General features: G+C 44.6%; 1 protein-coding gene across 1 annotated transcript; it reads right to left on the minus strand.

The window, feature by feature from the left end:
• Positions 1 to 5,273: 5,273 nt before the first annotated feature.
• Positions 5,274 to 7,775, minus strand: LOC137417106 (WAP, Kazal, immunoglobulin, Kunitz and NTR domain-containing protein 2-like). The gene is given in 2 exon segments (XM_068102870.2): positions 5,274 to 6,836; positions 7,530 to 7,775. Coding segments are annotated over 2 exon segments (1,725 nt in total). The 5' UTR covers positions 7,692 to 7,775.
• Between the last annotated feature and the right edge of the window lie 11,092 nt (positions 7,776 to 18,867).

An 18,867-nucleotide genomic window follows, 5' to 3' on the forward strand; every position in this document is an offset into this window, starting at 1 on the left:
ACAGTAGGGATGTTTGTTGATTTGTAAAGTCGATGTTTATGGGTAGTGTTGTGTTTTGTGGATACAGTAAGGGGTAAGGGAGGGGCCATGTAGGTTACCTGGTGGGGGGGGGGCGTACGGTAGGAACGTACCTGTCTCACCTGGTTCCCATGTGCCCCCAGTGTGCATTACCTTGCATTGCGTGCACTTTTGCGCCCTTACCACCTTACTCACTTGTCTGCTTCTTTTGTCTCCCACCTCCGAGGATCTGGCTTTGGGGCAGAGAGAGAGGAGAGAGAGAGGTGCTGGCTACGCAGTTGTGGGCCTGCACTTTCGCTGCTTGCTGCCTGGATCGATACACCATATGGACCACAATGTTGGTGGCCACCCACAATGGACCGCAGTTCTTTTGCGGCCAAGCACCACCCGTGAATGGACCTATGGGTCAACGTGGCACCTATGCCATACAAGGTGAACCACTTTTAGTTGACACCACTGAAGGCCACAATACAGAAATGGACGCGGTTGGCGCCTTTCTTTATTTTTAAAGAAGCCAGAAGGCCAAGTGCACCACACGAAGAGCAAGAGACACCTGCAGGGTTAGGGGTTGTTGAATTTATTTTTATTCATTGAACAATGGTGACTGCACCGATTGGTGCTGGGGTGGTGCTTTTGGTGCTTGGATGGGGTGCTCTGCACATTATTAAAGGCCGTAAGGCCACAGAGCACTCGTGGGTTGGTGTATCGATGCTGGCATGCGTGCTCTCTCTCTATGCATAACATCTGCATGTGTTCCTCCAAAAACAGGTCCTGGATCGTAGTGTAGATATCAGCGTAGTCTTGTAAATAATGCTCCCTACCGGCTGTATGTTTAGTTTGCGAATTCTTTCCGCAATTCGGTTATCCTGTGGGTGTGTTTCTGTGAGGAGAAGGGTGCAACGTCGCAGGGGGACATATTTACTCATTTGTGAATATCTGTAAAACTGTCGCACTCAGGGTAGAGTTAATAGTAGAGCGAACTACATCTGAGTGCCACACTAAAATAGGTAAAAATTTATCGGGTCGGGACGCCCCGAGGGTAGAGAAGGGTGCAATGTTGCGGATATGGGATTTGGCCTCTATCCATATCCGCTTGTAAATATTCCCCTATTTCCCCAATACTCCCCAACTATCCCCAATCCCCCATTCCCTAGTCCCATTGCCTGTAAATAACACTCTGTAGAACCGACCTCCCCTTTTTCCCCCATTAAATGTCGTGCCCAGGTCCACCGCATCTCACGTAGACAACTTTCGGACATCTTGCTAGTTATTTTTAGTCTATGTCAGTTAAGGACTCGTTTCCATTAATTCTGACTCTTCGTTGCACCAGAATGTGATCGTATGGCACCAGTAGTGAGTTTAGGACCTTCCCATACCTCCTCCCATCTTCTTCCCCAAACAACAACAACAACAACAACTACAACTACAACAACAGAGGAGAATGGGGGCGGCGCGGCGCGGGGGAGTGTGCGTCCTCACACCGGCTCGGTTAGCCGCCATTGACCATGCGCTCCGACGGGGTTACCACGAAGGGGCTGGCTGTCAGCTCCTCGTCAAGGGCGGAGCCTGGTAACCCCCCCGCACCCAATAAGAAGGGCGGACCGATTCCATCTGGGGCGGAGCTAACGAGCCGAGGGCGTGTCACTCCCCGCCGGATATACGCAGCGACTTACCGGACGTGACGTGAGATGCGCCCCCGACTGAAGAAGACAAGTCACGACCTTCGAGCGCTGAGTGAGACCTACCGCATCTCTGGACCGGACCGGGTCGATTTTGCCCCTGAGCCAAGGTGCACCTTGAGCCATCGAAGACCTGCCCCTCCTTGCCATCAATCCCCGTGTGAGTCAGTTTTGTCCCGTTTATCTGTCGTCTGTCGGGGCTAATATAAGAGTGTGTCTAAGTGCCTGCCTTTCTATGCTGTCCCTCTTGTCGTTGTAATCTGACCTTCCGCCCTAATATAACCTCCTCCGGAGGTCTTGAGAACCGTATCCCTGGTGTCGTGTCATTTTAATCCCAGCCGTTGTGTCCTTTTCCTTCATTGATTTAGCGTAGCGCGACTCGGCAACGTTCGAGTATAATCGGGTAACTTGTGCGGACACGGCGGCCATTCCGCTCGGCCCACCATAACATCAAAGTCGTGTCTGTAACAATACATACCGAGACGGACGGACAACCTGAAAACATAATAACTCTGGCGACTTTGTCAGCGGTGTCATAAAAACATTCCAAATACTAAAATTACTGTTTTACGAAAGGACGTCATAAAAGACACAAACAGCAGGCACAAATAACTAATCAAACGTGTTAAATAACGTCGTGTAAATGACGGTGTATTGACGGTCATAAACTTCCCCAAAAATTGTTTTATACAGCCTTTAAAATTTTTGTTTTATTTAAATTGAATTATTTCCCTGAACACTGTCGGATACAAATGGCCTTGTTGGCACTTTTAGAAACACTGTTTATCAGTTCCTAGCCAAAATGTTATGCCATTTTACACCATCTCTACCAATCAGACAAAATTGCAGCTCATGGTCAGAAATATATATTGTGCTTGGAAATGCAAAGTAAGAGTATAAATGACTCTTCACATATCGTTTTTTCTCAAGACTGCGTGGGGGTAAGGTGTTCTATGAACTCCCGAGTTCTTATTCTCCAAAGACCTTGATGTTCCTGTGTCCACCATATGCAATGTTATCAGGAAGTTTAAGGCCCATGGCACTGTAGCCAACCTCCCTGGACGTGGCCACAAGAGCAAACTTGATCAAAGATTGCAGCGAAGGATTGTTCGATTGGTGGAGAAAGCACCTCAATCAACTGCCAAACAGATTCAAGGTGACCTTCAGACACAACGTACGCCAGTTTCAACTCGCACCATCCGTTGCCAACTCGATGAAAGGGGGTTCTTTGGAGAGAGACCACCCCACTGCTGAGAGAGAGATGTAAGAAAGCCCGAACTGAGTTTGCCAAAACTCACCTGAACAAGCCAAAATCCTTCTGGGAGAATGTCCTGTGGACAGATGAGACCAAATTATAGCTTTTTGGTAAAGCACATCATCTCTAGGTTTACAGAAAACAAAATTAAGCCTTTAAAGAAAAGAACACCTTCCCTACCATCAAACATGGAGGAGGTTCAGTGATGTTTTGGGGTTGCTCTGCTGCCTCTGGCACTGGGTGCCTTGAATGTGTGCATGGCATCATGAAATCAGGAGATTACCAAGGCATTTTGGAGCTCAATGTTCAACCTAGTGTCAGAAAGCTAGGTTTCCTTCGAAGGTCATGGGTCTTGCAGCAGGACAATGACCCCGAACACACTTCAAAAAGCACCCAGGAATGGTTCACGACAAAACTCTGGACTCTTCTGAAGTGGCCAGCAATGAGTCCAGATCTAAATCCCATTGAACACCTGTGGGGAGATCTGAAAACAGCAGTTGGGGAAGGCACCGTTCAAATCTGGGAGAACTGGAGCAGTTTGCAAAAGAAGAGTGGGTCAAACAGCCAGTAGAGAGGTGTAGGAAGCTCATTCATGGCTATAGGAAGTGCCTGACTGCAGTTATTTTGTTCAAAGTCGGTGCTACCAAATATTAAGTCTCAGGTGTCAATAATTTTGTCAATGCCATTTCCTTTTATTTTCTGATTTAAAAGGATATATTAAGTTCTGAATCAAAAACAAAGGTTCTGTAATATTAACAGTGAAATAAAGAATTGTGGAGACCAAATACTTTTGTCAATTTCAACTTGTTTTTTAGAGAAAATGTGAGTTATTTGAAAAAAATGCAAGGGTGCCAATATTTTTGTCCACGACTGTATATATATATACGAGTACATACTAGGTGGGAGTACACAGTGCTGCACAGGTAGGGGTTCCAGCACATGGCTTGCATTGGAAACCTGTGGATTTGTTGACCTCATGATGGTGAGCTTTTCCCCAGGAGTGGTTTCGGGACACGTTGGACATTGAAAAGCTAAGGAGTTATTGGCCTCGTGGTGGTTACCTTTCAACTGCGGCCGGAGGCAGTACTGCCTGACCCCACATCACAATATACACTTTATAGCGGCCTTTGGCCTCAAAGTGGCTTTTAAGGCCAACATGTGGGAGCTTAAAACCATGCCCACATTCTGATGTACCTACATCCAAAATTTGGGGCCTCTAACTCCTATGGTTTGGCTGTGAAAGAGTAACGTACAAACACACAAACACTTGAAATTATTTACAAGATGTATTTTGATAAATTGCCGTGTAAGTTTATTTTGTCCTTTTGGCAAAATTACCAGTTCTTTTGAATATTGCTCTTGGTTGGTGCTTCAGTAGACAATATTTACAACAAAATGTACAGTTACCTGTGCTGTAACGGCTTGTTTCTCCTGACAGGGAACATGTTGCTGTGGCACTAACACAAATTCACGAACATTCATAAGCACAACAATGAAACAAACATGTCGCTAATGCTTCTTTGCAATGACAGGCATGCCTCTGAAGTGTGAGGTTTGCAAGCCACAGCATCACTTTCATGTGTAATTCAATACATTAAACATATATATAACATATAAAACACACCCATTTGACTGATTACAAATCCTTAAAATATCCTAAGTTGTCTACATTCAAAGAAGTAATTCTTCTTTGTCTCCTTCGCAAAACACTTCTTTATCCTATCGCTTGCATTCCTACTATCTTAAATACCTTGCATTTCCTTCGCTTTCTTCTTGGAATTTTAAAATGTGGACACTGGAAAAAAGCCATGTCCTCTGCTTGTCTGACACAAAGCCAGCACCCACTTCAAAAAGAGCAGCACTTATGAAAGTTATAAGTGGTACTCACAAGTCTACATATGTCAGAAACAAAAATGTCCATCAACCTGACAACCACGATTATTGACTAAGGATGAAGAGGAAAAACATCGTATAGAGTGGGTACAACCTTGTATAATCCACCTCCTGATGAGACAGCACCAGTATTCAAAATCAGTGTGTGACAACAACGGCGGTCTGCTGAAGTGCATAACGTCAGTATTGTTGCACAATCAGGATCTTCTCAAAAGAGTCAAAAATGAAGAGTCAAAAAGTTTCACTGATGTTTCCAAACATAAAGCATAAAAACCCAGGGTGGAGAAAATGAGGATCTTGCGGTTTCAAGGTGGAAGCATTTTTAGTAAACACCTTTGAAAATTGCAGAAAGAGGAGTTGTGCTTTGCGTTGCGTCTGACGGACAAATACTTTAACCGTAGTGTGAGCAACGTTGATTATACATATTATTAATCAGCGATGCGCCGGGTCAACTAGCATACTCTCTTCTCTATGAGGTCACGAAGTTTCCTTATTCTCCGGTCACTTGCGGGACGAACAAAACTGTGGGGCCGCAGCACTGCCATGCCGTCCTGCACATGACCAATGATGACAAGGGCACCATCGTCCTCGGTCACATTTGGACAAGGGCAACTCCAGTCCACTCGAACTAGAGTCACCTCAAGGTGTTTTGTGTTGAAAAATTTAAGGCCCATCTTTTCATCTTTGAGGACCTCATCCACCGTGAAGCGCGCATAACCGGAGTCTTGCTCAACGACGAGCTCAGTGACGCTGCCAATGATTGCAAAGTCACCGCGGCAGAAACTTGTGGAAATCTTGTGCCGGGGGCGGCAGCTCCTGCAGTGGCGGGGTCGTACACGTTTTGGGCAGTACTCCGCACAAGCCCTCTCGCTTGGGAAATTGTTTGCATTTCCCTCACAGCCACCAAATGCAAAGCGTTGGCACACCTTGCTCAGTGGATTGTAGGCCCACTTGCGCTCCCAATCCTGGCACGGACCCTGCACAGGTGGTAGCTCGCACGGTATTGCACTACGTCCACAAGTTGCCCAGCATATGTCAAATGTTGCAAATCGGTTTGATGTTTCACTGACATCGCACACACCATGGTTATCTGTAATTGTGCTACAAGTGTTTGCCTTTCCATCATAAAACCAACGCGTCTTATTCTCACCGCATGGTGTTGATGCCTGACTGGCAGTTGCAGAGCAGATGCCATCAAGAAATCGCAGATCACCTCCAGGAACTGACCCAGAGCCAGATGGAGAGTCATGAGAGATCACAGAGAGTGGGAAGTGGGCACGGATTAAACCAGCTATGTTTCCAGCTGTGCATGTGTACACTCCTGCATCAGCCTCCTCTGCATTGTAAATGACAAGCTGCCCAATGTTGGTGACCACCACATTTCCATAGAGGTGGTCAGGTCGCATGATAAGGTTGTGATGATCTTCGCTTTGTTTTTCCCACGTGATATCTGGCCGTGGATGGCCACCAACTTCACACTGCAGGCTCACAGTACCACCACTGAGCACTGATTGAGACCGAGGGTTGGCAAGCATGGCTGGTGCTATTGGCTCTCCGTGTGAGATGCCTGGTGGGTAAGCGGCAGCTGGAGCCACTACAGGCTGAGAGGTTGTGGGCTCCAATGGCAGTTTTCCAATGGAAAAAGGTCCTTGATATTTGCAAGGCACTATAGTAAGAGTAACACCCTTGATGCAAGCCTCGGCATCCATGTAGCATCGGTTGTAGTATATCAGGCCATCTGAAGCACACGTGAAGCTTGGGTCTTTCTCACACCGGTCGCGACACCGGCATACAGGCTTTCCCTGCCACACCTCACACCGTGCGCCCTGCTGTGTGCACAGGAATGCATGACACGACACAGCTGTCTCGCCCTTCACAGTCCCAGGTATGCTTTCTGGTCCACCGTGGTGCCTGTTGTCTGCAAAGCGTGCAGCCACACAGCTTTTGGAGCCGCAGACATTCAGACAGCACTTCTCAAGGCTCTTGCAGAACTGCGGGTGATGGAGGCAAGGGACAAGTGCATGCTGCTAAGTCAATACGTCTCAAAGTTGAGACAGGAGGAGGATGTGCACATAAATGGTAGCTAGCATGCGCGCTTGCAGACTGGCTCCATAGCAAGCAATGTAATCCCCAAGTTCACACACCGTGCATGAGTCGGGAAGGCGATGCATTCACTTGGGAATTCCGGGAATTCTCAAGGTAATTGGAATGCACTCAAGGGCGGCAGCAGAAAAGCATCAAATTTCCCAATAATTTGACAAATAGCAACTTAGTTAAATACTGTGGAAGGCTTAGTCATCGGCTTAAGGGAACATTGTTTTCAAGTGATGTACTTGCAGTTGTTAAGCAAACGAACATGAAAAGGCTCGTTTATCATAAAAAATGCGTGAAACCACCAACGACTGGGGGTTTTGTCACCAGGACAACAGACTTTGCGATCTATCAGGAGAGGATTGGAGACGCGCCTGGTCGACGACAATTAGACAGTGATGTGAGAATGACGCTTTTCAGGACAGGAAATTGTGAAAGGTCTCCTGTGAAGAGCAATTTACGACGAGACGTTATATTTCTCCACAATGGCCAAAAGAACGACGACACGCACTCGTTTTGCCAAAATGGTCCCTCATTGGGATCTAGCCGTCGCTCGACGTAACGAGCGGGATATCGGACGTGGACAATATTACCTGGTCAACGGTGCACTCGTTCTCGCAGGTGCTCTGCGCGTCCACCCAGAGGTTTGGATTCAACTCGTTGGGGCAAACTCCCGCGTGAGGCTGCGGTGGCGACGCCGCACTTCGGGGAAACATCCAAGAAAAGAATCCAACCACGATCCACGCCACTGCCATGCCCGGTCTGCCGGATGAAGGACGACGAGCCAGGGTCACGTACCTGTAGTCGTCCGTTCCGCACCGTAACACCGATACCGTGTGCTCGCCTCTGTGGACTTTTTATTCTGGCAAACACACCCTTTCGGTTCCTCTTCCTTATAATCTCCACTCCGCAACCCCCAAATCCCCACGTTTCCCTCCTCCCCGCTCCACCTGCACGACCCCGCCACGCTTGCGCCATCGTGACCTCTGCCGAGCAGAATCCCGGATCTGAATCAATACACCTGATGCGATCCGGAGGCTGTTCTGCAGCTGTACAGTACAGGTCGTTCCATGTTGGCTTGGCATCATGATTTGCTATTCTTCATTTGTTTATATACATCTGTTTTTTATTTAATTCTATTCCATTTTCTTGTCAATAATGGATTTTAAAGTGATTGATTGCTTAATAATGGGGCCGCGCTGCTCATCGGTGATCAGGTTAACGTACCAAGATGGTCGCCAAGTCACGTGACCCTGAATCTCTGGTTTCGAGATCACGATGTAAACTCCACGAATGCAATTATTGGGATTTTCTGTGAAGGATGTTCGTTTAGACCCTCAGAAGTAGGTCTATTTACCGGGTGAGGTTTGCCAAAGCCATGGAGGGAAAATTGCCGCCGGGAAGCCGTGATGGAGATTTACGCGCCGCACCGTGCAGTGCCGGCACACGCATCCGTCATGGCGCACCCCGCTGAACTGCCTGAGAGGATGTGTAAGAGGACTAGAGGGATATTGGGGGATGGGGTTGGGGAGCGACGCGGTGCCGGCTGAGGCCGTGACCCCATAGCTCCCATGAGCCGCCCGAGTCTCGCCTGGCCGCCTGCCTCGCCGAGAGCGATCGAGCTCGCTGTGCGCTTCATTATTTGAAATCCGTGACAAAAGAGGGAGGACGAAGATCGTGCATCAGCCTTGTCAAGGAGATGTGCTGTATGAACGATGCTGGAGTAGCAGGATGAACGTCGTGGTGTTACCGCCATGACTTTGGGGTCCAGGATCCAAGCTGAAGCATCGGTTCTGCATATGATTAAATATGGCGACATCCTTCCTCGCGTAATCCTCTTTTCAATACCGATGGGTTCCTTGATTACTTGCAGTCATGTACTCGATGCTAGAGCTGCCTGGAATATCCTTTACAAGTCATACTCTGTTTATTCCATGTCTAGACTGAAATTTCAGCAGATCCCTGTGAGACTGGTACGTCCGATTTTAGTAGGATCAAGACCAGAATTAGGGACCTCTCCTTCTAACTGTCTGTGTTTCATTCCCGCCCACATTATATAAGTCGTCGGATTAGGGCCTCACATGCAGGGCATTTCATCATCAATTCCTTGGAATTATGTCAATGAAGCCGAAGTGTCCAATCCGGCATCCGGCACCATTTTCTGGTGGATGTTGAAGATCCATTGTACCTTTCAAAGAAGTGCACAAATTGTGTGCACAACTGCACATACTCTGGGCTAAATCCAAGAAAAATGCAAAGATCTTTAATGGCCACTGAATACCCCTGATATGCGTATCGGCAAAGTAGTTACTACCCAGTCCCAGTGTATATTCTCTGCCGAGTGACTGATTTGACAACACTGATGCTCTGGGAAGTGCACGATGATGAATCCAAATCTAGAACGACACTCTGACGTCACGACGTCGACCGATATGCCTCCGCCCACATTATTACATCATTATAATACTTGTACCAAGTTTTAATTTAAATCCCTTCAGCTGTTCTCAAGGTATCACATTTTTACCTGACATGGCCTCTGACCTTTGCCCTCTTGACCCCAAATTTATTCAGTTCATGTTTACATAATCATACAAACCTGTACCAAGTTTTAATTTAAATCCCTTCAGCTGTTCACAAGTTATCACAATTTTACCTGACGTGACTTCTGACCTTTGGCCTTTGACCTCGGGACCCCAAAATCGAATCAGTTAATCTTTACATCATTATACATATCAGTACCAAGTTTGAATGAGATCCCTTCAGCCATTCTTAAATTATCGCGGTAATGAAAACCGATCACGGACGGACAGACGGACTGATGGACGGACAGCCGGACAGACAACCTGAAAACATTATGCCTCCGGCGACTTCGTCAATGGAGGCATAAAATATATTTGTGGTTTAGTCTGAACTCAACTCAATTTTGTCTCACCCCAATCCAGATCCTAGCAGCTTGCAGGATAATTTTTTCCTCATCATTTAATATTGTCTACAACTGTCATGCATTCAGGTAACCCTTTAGATTTGATAATCACCTTCACTTTAGGAAAATCACCATTCAGGTAGTTGCATGGGGCTGCTGCTCTGGTTATTGAAAGATTCATAAAAACGTGTAAACCCTTCTCAAAACCAATATTGCAAGCATTGTGATGGGATGGCCAGCTAGGTCCCATCTCGAGGAGAAGCAGGTTCTAATAAGCATTGCCCTCCTCTGCCTGATCCTTTACTCCAAAAGGCAGATGAAGTTAAAACAGCATGATTAAAAGAAAATTACAAAATAAGGACATATTGACTAGTTCAATATCGAGTGGAAATCAGATTAATATTACATTATATATCTATATATATCTATATATATATATACAGTCATGTGAAAAAATAAGTACACCCCATGTAAAGTTTTGACTTTTTCAACATATTTCAACATACAGCTATTTGATCTTCATCTATCTATAATTCCAGTAATCTCTGTCTGTCTGTCTGTACGTTTGTTTGTCTGTGACCGCTGTTTCTCGGCAACCACGGGTCCGATATACTTTTAACTTGCCAGGTATATTGCTGGGGACCCGAGGATGTGCCTTTTCAAGGTTTCATATTAATCGGACAATTACTTACCGAGCTATGTCCAAAAAACGATTCAACCAATCAGAGAGCAGCGAACGATCGCGTGTGCCGAACGTGGCGGGCACACTCTGCCTCGGATGGCACATTTGAGAGCGTATTCATTTATTTCACGTTTGCAAACTATGTTGGCGTTAAACTATGTTTTACAACTAATAAAAACGAATTTGCGATTCATTCGCTTTCCTGCGCGTTTGTGCACGCGATGGCGATTTCTTTACCAAACTCCGGAAGCCGTTCGCTTTGGACCAAACCATTGCATGTAAATAGAGGGGGGGGATTGTCACCACTCGCAAGCCGTTCGCTTTGGACCAAACCATTTCATGTAAATAGAGGGGGGGGGGGATATAATTTTAGATATAGATATAGTACGGGCATGCCCTAGTCTATCTATAATTCCAGTAATCTCTGTACGTCTGTACGTTTGTACGTCTGTACGTTTGTCTGTGACCGCTGTTTCTCGACAACCACGGGTCCGATATACTTTTAACTTGCCAGGTATATTGCTGGGGACCCGAGGATGTGCCTTTTCAAGGTTTCATATTAATCGGACAATTACTTACCGAGCTATGTCCAAAAAACGATTCAACCAATCAGAGAGCAGCGAACGATCGCGTGTGCCGAACGTGGAGGACACACTCTGCCTCGGATGGCACATTTGAGAGCGTATTCATTTATTTCACGTTTGCAAACTATGTTGGCGTTAAACTATGTTTTAAAACTAATAAAACCGAATTTGCGATTCATTCGCTTTCCTGCGCGTTTGTGCACGCGATGGCGATTTCTTTACCAAACTCCGGAAGCCGTTCGCTTTGGACCAAACCATTGCATGTAAATAGAGGGGGGGGGGATTGTCACCGTACTCGCAAGCCGTTCGCTTTGGACCAAACCATTTCATGTAAATAGAGGGGGGGGATATAATTTTAGATATAGATATAGTACGGGCAATGCCCTAGTTTCAACAATATTGATAGATAAAGGTGATATAATATAACAAATATCATGAAACATTTACATTTTGTATTCCATTGTATAATTTACATAAACATAAATGCAAATTTCGCATGTGGAAAAAGTAAGTACACCCCGACATTTATCACTACTTCAAATACCTAAAATTAGAATCAGGTGCACCAGCTCAGGTGCAAATGATTAGAACATCGTTAGAGAGGATCTTGGAGGAATCTGTCTTATTTAAACCTCAGACATTTCGTTTGGTTTGCTCTTTGTTGTTGAAGTGTGCGGCGTCACCATGCCTAGATCAAAAGAGGTCTCTGAGGCCTTCAGAAAGAAGGTTATAGATGCCCACGAGTCTGGGAAGGGATTTAAAAAGATCTCCAAACAATTTGAAATCAATCATTCGACTGTCCGAAAGATCATCTACAAGTGGAGAAGATTCCAAACAACTGCCAACTTGTTCAGGCCAGGCCGCCCCAGCAAGTTCAGCCCGAGAGCAGACCGCAAGATGCTGAAAGAAGTCTCGAAGAATCCCAGAATGTCAACACGGGACCGACAGGTAGGTCTTGCCACTGTTGATGTCAAAGTGCACGAGTCTACCATTAGAAAGAGGCTGCACAATTTGATCTACATCGGAGGTGTGCCAGGAGGAAACCATTGCTGTCCAGAAAGAACATCAGGGCAGGACTAAAGTTTGCCAATGAACACCTAGGCAAAGACCAGCACTTCTGGAACAATGTGCTCTGGACAGATGAGTCAAAGGTAGAACTATTTGGCCACAGTACCAGAAGACATGTTTGTCAAAAACCAAAGACAGCATTTGACCACAAGAACCTGATACCAACTGTAAAGCATGGTGGTGGAAATATTATGGTTTGGATCAGCTTTGCTGCATCAGGGCCTGGGCAGCTCACCATCATAGAATCCACTATGAATTCTTCATTGTACCAGAGGGTGCTTGAGGATAATGTGAGGCCATCTGTCGGAGAGTTGAAGCTCAACTGAAGGTGGACCTTGCATCATGACAATGACCCGAAACATACCAGTAAATCCACCAAGGAATGGCTGAAAAGAAAGAAATGGAGGGTTCTGGAATGGCCAAGGCAAAGCCCAAAGCCCAAATCCCATCGAGATGTTGTGGGGGGATTTGAAACGAGCTGTGCATGCAAGAAACCCCTCAAACATCGCACAGCTGAAAGAATTCTGCATGAAGGAGTGGGCAAAAATTTCTCCTAGTCGATGTCAGAGACTGGTAGACACTTATAAGAAATGCATAGTTGAGGTTGTTTCTGCCAAAGGGGGCAATACCACCTATTAGAGCCCAGGGTGTATTTACTTTTTCCACATGCGAAATTTGCATTTATGTTTATTTAAATTATACAATGGACTACAAAAAGTAAATGTTTCATGATATTTGTTATATTATATCACCTTTATCTCTAAATATTGTTGAAATGAAGATCAAATAGCTGAATGTTGAAATATGTTGAAAAAGTCAAAACTTTACATGGGGTGTACTTACTTTTTCACGTGACTGTATTTATGTATATACAGACTTGGCATTTAATATGGAATTTTTTTTTTGTGGGGGTGAACTTACTTTTCAAGATGTCTTAGAACCAAAAGTTCATTGGAATTATGTTGAAATTATTCTAGATTTTGTTAATGTGACCTTTAAAAGAAACAAAAAGCACATTTGACATTTCGAAACAAATAAATTGATCCTTGAAAGTGATGTAAACTGATATCGAACTCAATTCATGGACAGTACTGTGTTAAACTTCTGTACCTTTTCCAGAAGTATCTCTTTATTTTGCACATTAGCCAAAATTTTTTTTAACAAAAACAAAAGTTAAATTACGACTGGGATTACGGACAGTAAAATTACAGTTCAGTACTTCGTGTAACCCCCACGAGCATTCAGGAGAGCACGTACACATTGAGGCATGCTGTTCACGAGATTTGCCAAGGTTTGGACAGGAATCGCTTGTCATGCAGAGACAAAAGCCTGCTGCAATTCATGCACAGAGGTCGGCTGCTGGTCCAAGTGGTCGATTTGACGCGTTAATTCTGCCCACAAGTTCTCTATCGGATTCATATCCGGGGACATGGCAGGCCACTCCATATTCTCTACACCAGAATCAGCAAGAAAGTGTTGGATCGTGCGAGCACGATGAGGCCGTGCATTGTCATCTTGGAAGACAAAGTTTCATCGAAAGTCTGCACGAGCAAATGGAAGCAATGTTTCTTCCAGAATGGCCCTGTACTTGAACTGGTTCAGGTTTCCATTCAGAGCAACCAGGTCAGTTTTGCCCCCTGCATGAAAAGCAGACCAAACGGTCACCCCACCACCTCCAGCTAGGACTCTTGGCACTATACAATCTTTGTTGTAGGCTTCATGCACTTGTCTGCGTACACGGACGTGGCCATCTTGACGATAGACCAGAAATCTAGACTCCTCACTGAAGATCACGTGATTCCAGTGTCCTGGCTGCCATTGACGGTGCTCTCTGGCCCACTGCAATCGGCGCTGGTGGTGTTGTCTGGTCAGGCGTGGCTTTCTCACGGGACGCCTGGCATGATAGCCTGCTTGAACCAGTCGTTGGCTGACTAGCCTTCTGGATACAGGCACATTTGTCAGTTGCTGCCACTCAGCCCTAAGCCGATTAGCTGACTTGGTACGGCCATTGCGGACTAACCGGTGCAGCTGGCGATCATCCCTTCTTGTGGTTCTGCGGGGATGTCCTGGCCTCGGTATTGGAGTAGGGACACCCCTCTGAGCATTTCGTTTCAGGATCTTTAACACCTGACCTTGAGTGATGCCATACTGCCGAGCAATAGCACGCTGTTTCCTGCCGTAATTTCGTAAAGCCACCACTCCCTGACAAACAGCATTGTCGAGTTGACGGACCATCTCCAGAGGAAGCGGCAATAACTTTTGGAGACGTGCAGCAGTTGTTTTCCACTAATACAGAACGCAACAACCCTTATATACCTGATTGTGCAGCCAATCATCAAATGCACCTCTCCGTACATTTTGCCACGCCACCTGTGATATAATCCTGTTGTTGACTTCTTGCTGTGACAGACAATCAGTGACATGGTTCTTTTAACAAATAAATCACCAAAGTGGAAAAGAAACTCACCAGATTGATATACTGATTTAAGAAAGTAAACCCAAGTCAAGAAAAAAAAAAAATTCCATGTTAAATGCCAAGTCTGTATATATATATATATATATATGGTGGGTGGGTCAGGTCATATATATATATATACACGTCAGGTGGGTCGACAACAACTGTTGACTACCTGATGGTGCGTAGGCGAGATAGAGGGCACCTCTGGGACACAATAAATAAATAAATATATATATAATATATATATATATATATATATATATATATATTATATATATATATATAGATATATAGATTTATATATGTATACAGTGCATTCAAAAAGTATTCAGACCCCTTCACTTTTTTCACATTTTGTGATGTTGCAGCCTTTTGCTGAAATCGTTAAAATTCATTTTTTCCCTCATCAATCTACACTCAATACCCCATAATGATAAAGAGAAAACAGGATTTTAGAAAGTTTTGCAAATTTATTAAAAATAAAAAACTGAAATATCACATTGACATAAGTATTCATACCCTTTGCTATGACACTTGAAATTTAGCTCAGGTCCCTCCCATTTCTCTTGATCATCTTTGAGATATTTCTACACCTTGATTGGAGTCCACCTGTAGTAAATTCAATTGATTGGACATGATTTGGAAAGGCACACATCTGTCTATATAAGGTCTCACAGCTGACAATGCATATCAGTGCAAAAACCAAGCCATGAGGTCGAGTGGATATGGGGTAAACTTTAAGTAAAAGGAAAAATAAATTCGAAAAGGTCCTATTTGGGGAACCACAACCGAACTGGCACCCCTATGCAACACACCCTAAACAACATACCCCAAACACGACTCCCAAATGACCAACATTCCCACAAACGCAACAATATGTATGTTTGCTCTTTTTAAGAACCCACTGCCCTTCTGGCCAATGAAAGTTGCATATAGCCACACAAGGTATGGTATGGTGTCCAATGCTTTGCTGTTTCAAACCCGTCTGAATGGCTCTTCAGCTACAGACATTCACAAGTAACAAATACATGACAATGTTATTGCTACACTCCCATATCAATAGCTGGACTAGTTTCATCCTCTATTCATGTACCATGTGCAATGCCGATAGCAATCATCTTACTATGATTCACCAAATGTCTGTCTGTCCGTCCATCCGTCTGTCCATCCGTCCGTCCGTTCCCAGGTACCGCAAAAATGGCTGAACCGATCACAACGATATTTTGGGTGGGTAATCCTGGGATCCCCTCGAGTAAAATAGGCTATATTGTTTTTCCAATTTCAGCTTTGGCCTCCAGCATTTTCAGGTTTGGACTCCCGCATAACGTTATTTTCCTGGGTGCCGCACAAACGGCTGCACCGATCGCTTGATGGCTGCACTGCACAGCTGCACCGATCGGCTGCACTGATCGGACTCGGTGACCTCGGACAAAGACCTTTTATAAGGACTTGGGTTGAATCTCTGCTTGAGAGAATGCCAACCCCCTCCACACCATCACGGTCGTCTCTCCAACTCACAATCCCACGAGATATGCGGAAAGGACGACCCAAAACCAATTATCTTCTTTTTGATTAGTATATAAACATCATTAAAAGTAAATAATGACCTCGGCCTAAGTTCAAACGACATGGGTGTAATCTCCACATGAGAGAATTCCACATAGCTATTTGGGCGGTATATAAGCTAACAGATCGCTGTCTCCATCGATCTTGCCAAGGCTGTAACACCTATCGGCTCAAAATCCTTTTAACAGTTGACTTGGTAGTTTTTACAATGAAGGAAACATGAACATTGTTGTTAAAAGTTTATTTTGTGATTAATTTGTGATTGGAGTTATCTTGTTTGGAATGAAAAAAGTGATATCGAGTTCAACGTGAACTTCGCGGATCGCCATATTCAGATTCGTCACGGACCCACGATCGATGTTTCTATACGTGAACGTACCCGGTTGTTTGCGAATGGGTACATTTTTCATAGAAGTCCTTCACGACTTGCTGTCCATGTCTGACGTGCGACTGAAGGTACTACAGGAATGTGGAATATATTGGTTTCATGCTTTAGCATTCGCCGTATCTGCATTGCCTGTTTGCTTCTGGCCTCCCACCAGTGCGTAGCACGGGTATCTCACTCGTCATATAAATACCAAAGAACAATCACATCTCTCACGTAATCGGGCCTTCGCATGATTGGGTATTGATATGTATAGGCATTGCACTTTGTACATGTTTGGGAGCCTTGTTGGTGCATGTTCCTGTCTACGCTTCTGGTCCTCGGTGGTGTGTGCTTCTCCATATACGAACACACTCACACTGCCAGATAAATGTGAGTGATTTATATTTTAAATAACTTGAACAAACATAGTTCGACAAAACTTTAAAAAAATGAAACTCGACACCTTAACATTAATTTTGACTTGACCTGTATTTCTCATTCTTTCTTATTTTCCTGTTTCCACAGGTCGGCAATGAAATCATGACGACTTACAATCCAAAGTATAGTGCTTTAAATATTGTGGTGTGGTTTGAAGAGACCCAACCAGTAGTAATTGTTGAATGACGTTTTAGTGAGGATAATGGGGGAAAAAAGAAGGTTTAACACCCACGATAAACACAATGTGCTAAAGTCCTCACTCCTCATGATATCATCTACCACATAAAACCCAATGTCTGTCTGTGTGTTTGTACAGATGTCTGTCCCCATTCAAAAGGGTAGGTTTTAAAGGCCAATCTTTTAACACCAATGTGCGTTTACTACGATCTACTTTTGAGGATAAAACAATTTTTTTGGGAATTGTGAGACAAGGACGAATCAATTCGATTTTGGTGAAGATCCAATTGCGGATTCGGATAAGATAATTTTTTAATTTTCGAGTGATTCTTCACCATTGATCGATCGAGCCAAAAGCATGATATTCCAAAAAGTTGTGCATGAGTTGGTTGGATGACAGTTGTAGTTGGAAAAACACCCGATAATGACCACGTCCTCAACCATTTCTCGGACATGCATTTGCCGATGTTGTTCAAACTTGGCACACAGAAAACGAATGATGGCTTACATATGCACGTCATTTCCTTTCGAGTTCAGATCCAAGATGGCCGACTGACGGCCATTTTGTTACTTAAACGTGGCCCCAACCATTTATCGACATGCATTGACCGATTTTGTTCAAACTTGACACAAAGACAATACATGAGAGTATATATATATATATGCAGAAAATTTTGTTTTGTAATCCGACCAAAGATGGCCGACTGACGGCCTTTAACTCCACGGGGCTGTGACAAAATTACTAAAACCACGGGGCTATGACATTTTATGTCTTTTTCTTCTTGTTTTGAGTCTTTTTGAATTTGATATTTTGCGATGGTTTGGATTTACATTACGTGTAAGAGAAAAATTGTAAATTTGTAAAAATAATGTGGTGGCCGAAGACTTTTTCATCATACGGTACTAAAATATGCAACTTGGTGTCTGTCTGTCTGTATCTCTGTCTTTTGGGCTGCGATATAATATTCAGCCTTACTTATCCAATCGCAACCAAACTTTACAGGGAGACGAAGGGTCACATGACGGAGATTGTAGCGATTTAACTTCCGTCCCTCCCCAAGGAGGATTTGTGCCTTGGACAAACTCCTTGTGAAGGTGTAATATGACCCCACTGCAAAGCCACAATGAGCCGGCGAAGACAAAGCCTCTATAGATCTTTTTCGCAATTGTTTATGCATACTTCCGCATCCGCAAGATGGCGGCCCCCATGCAGCGATTTGGTGCGTCAAAGCTTCGAAATTCTCAAAGGATCCAGCAAAATCTGGCTTTTCAACACAATACGTACGCGTTCATTCACAACACCGGCTTCGCCGGCTACTAGTACCGAATGCAAAGCCGCAATGAGCCGGCGAAGCCAAAGCCTCTTGCCACTATTTTACCCATCACTATGGTATCAGTAGGTTAGGTAGTTGGTAGTAGGTAGGTGTAGTAGGTACCGTACCTGGTAAGACTTGGTAAAAGAGAAGAGCAGACAGTCCTCCCCAATACCTGCATACCTCTTGCCACTATTTTACCCATCACCATGGCATCAGTAGGTTAGGTAGTTGGTAGTAGGTAGGTAGGTAGTTGGTAGTAGGTAGGTAGGTAGTTGGTAGTAGGTAGGTGTAGTAGGTACCGTACCTGGTAAGACTTGGTAAAAGAGAAGAACAGACAGTCCTCCCCAATGGC

Source organism: Myxine glutinosa, chromosome 10, assembly GCF_964187855.1.
Source record: "Myxine glutinosa chromosome 10, kmMyxGlut1.1, whole genome shotgun sequence".
In the NCBI taxonomy this organism is placed as follows: domain Eukaryota; kingdom Metazoa; phylum Chordata; class Myxini; order Myxiniformes; family Myxinidae; genus Myxine; species Myxine glutinosa.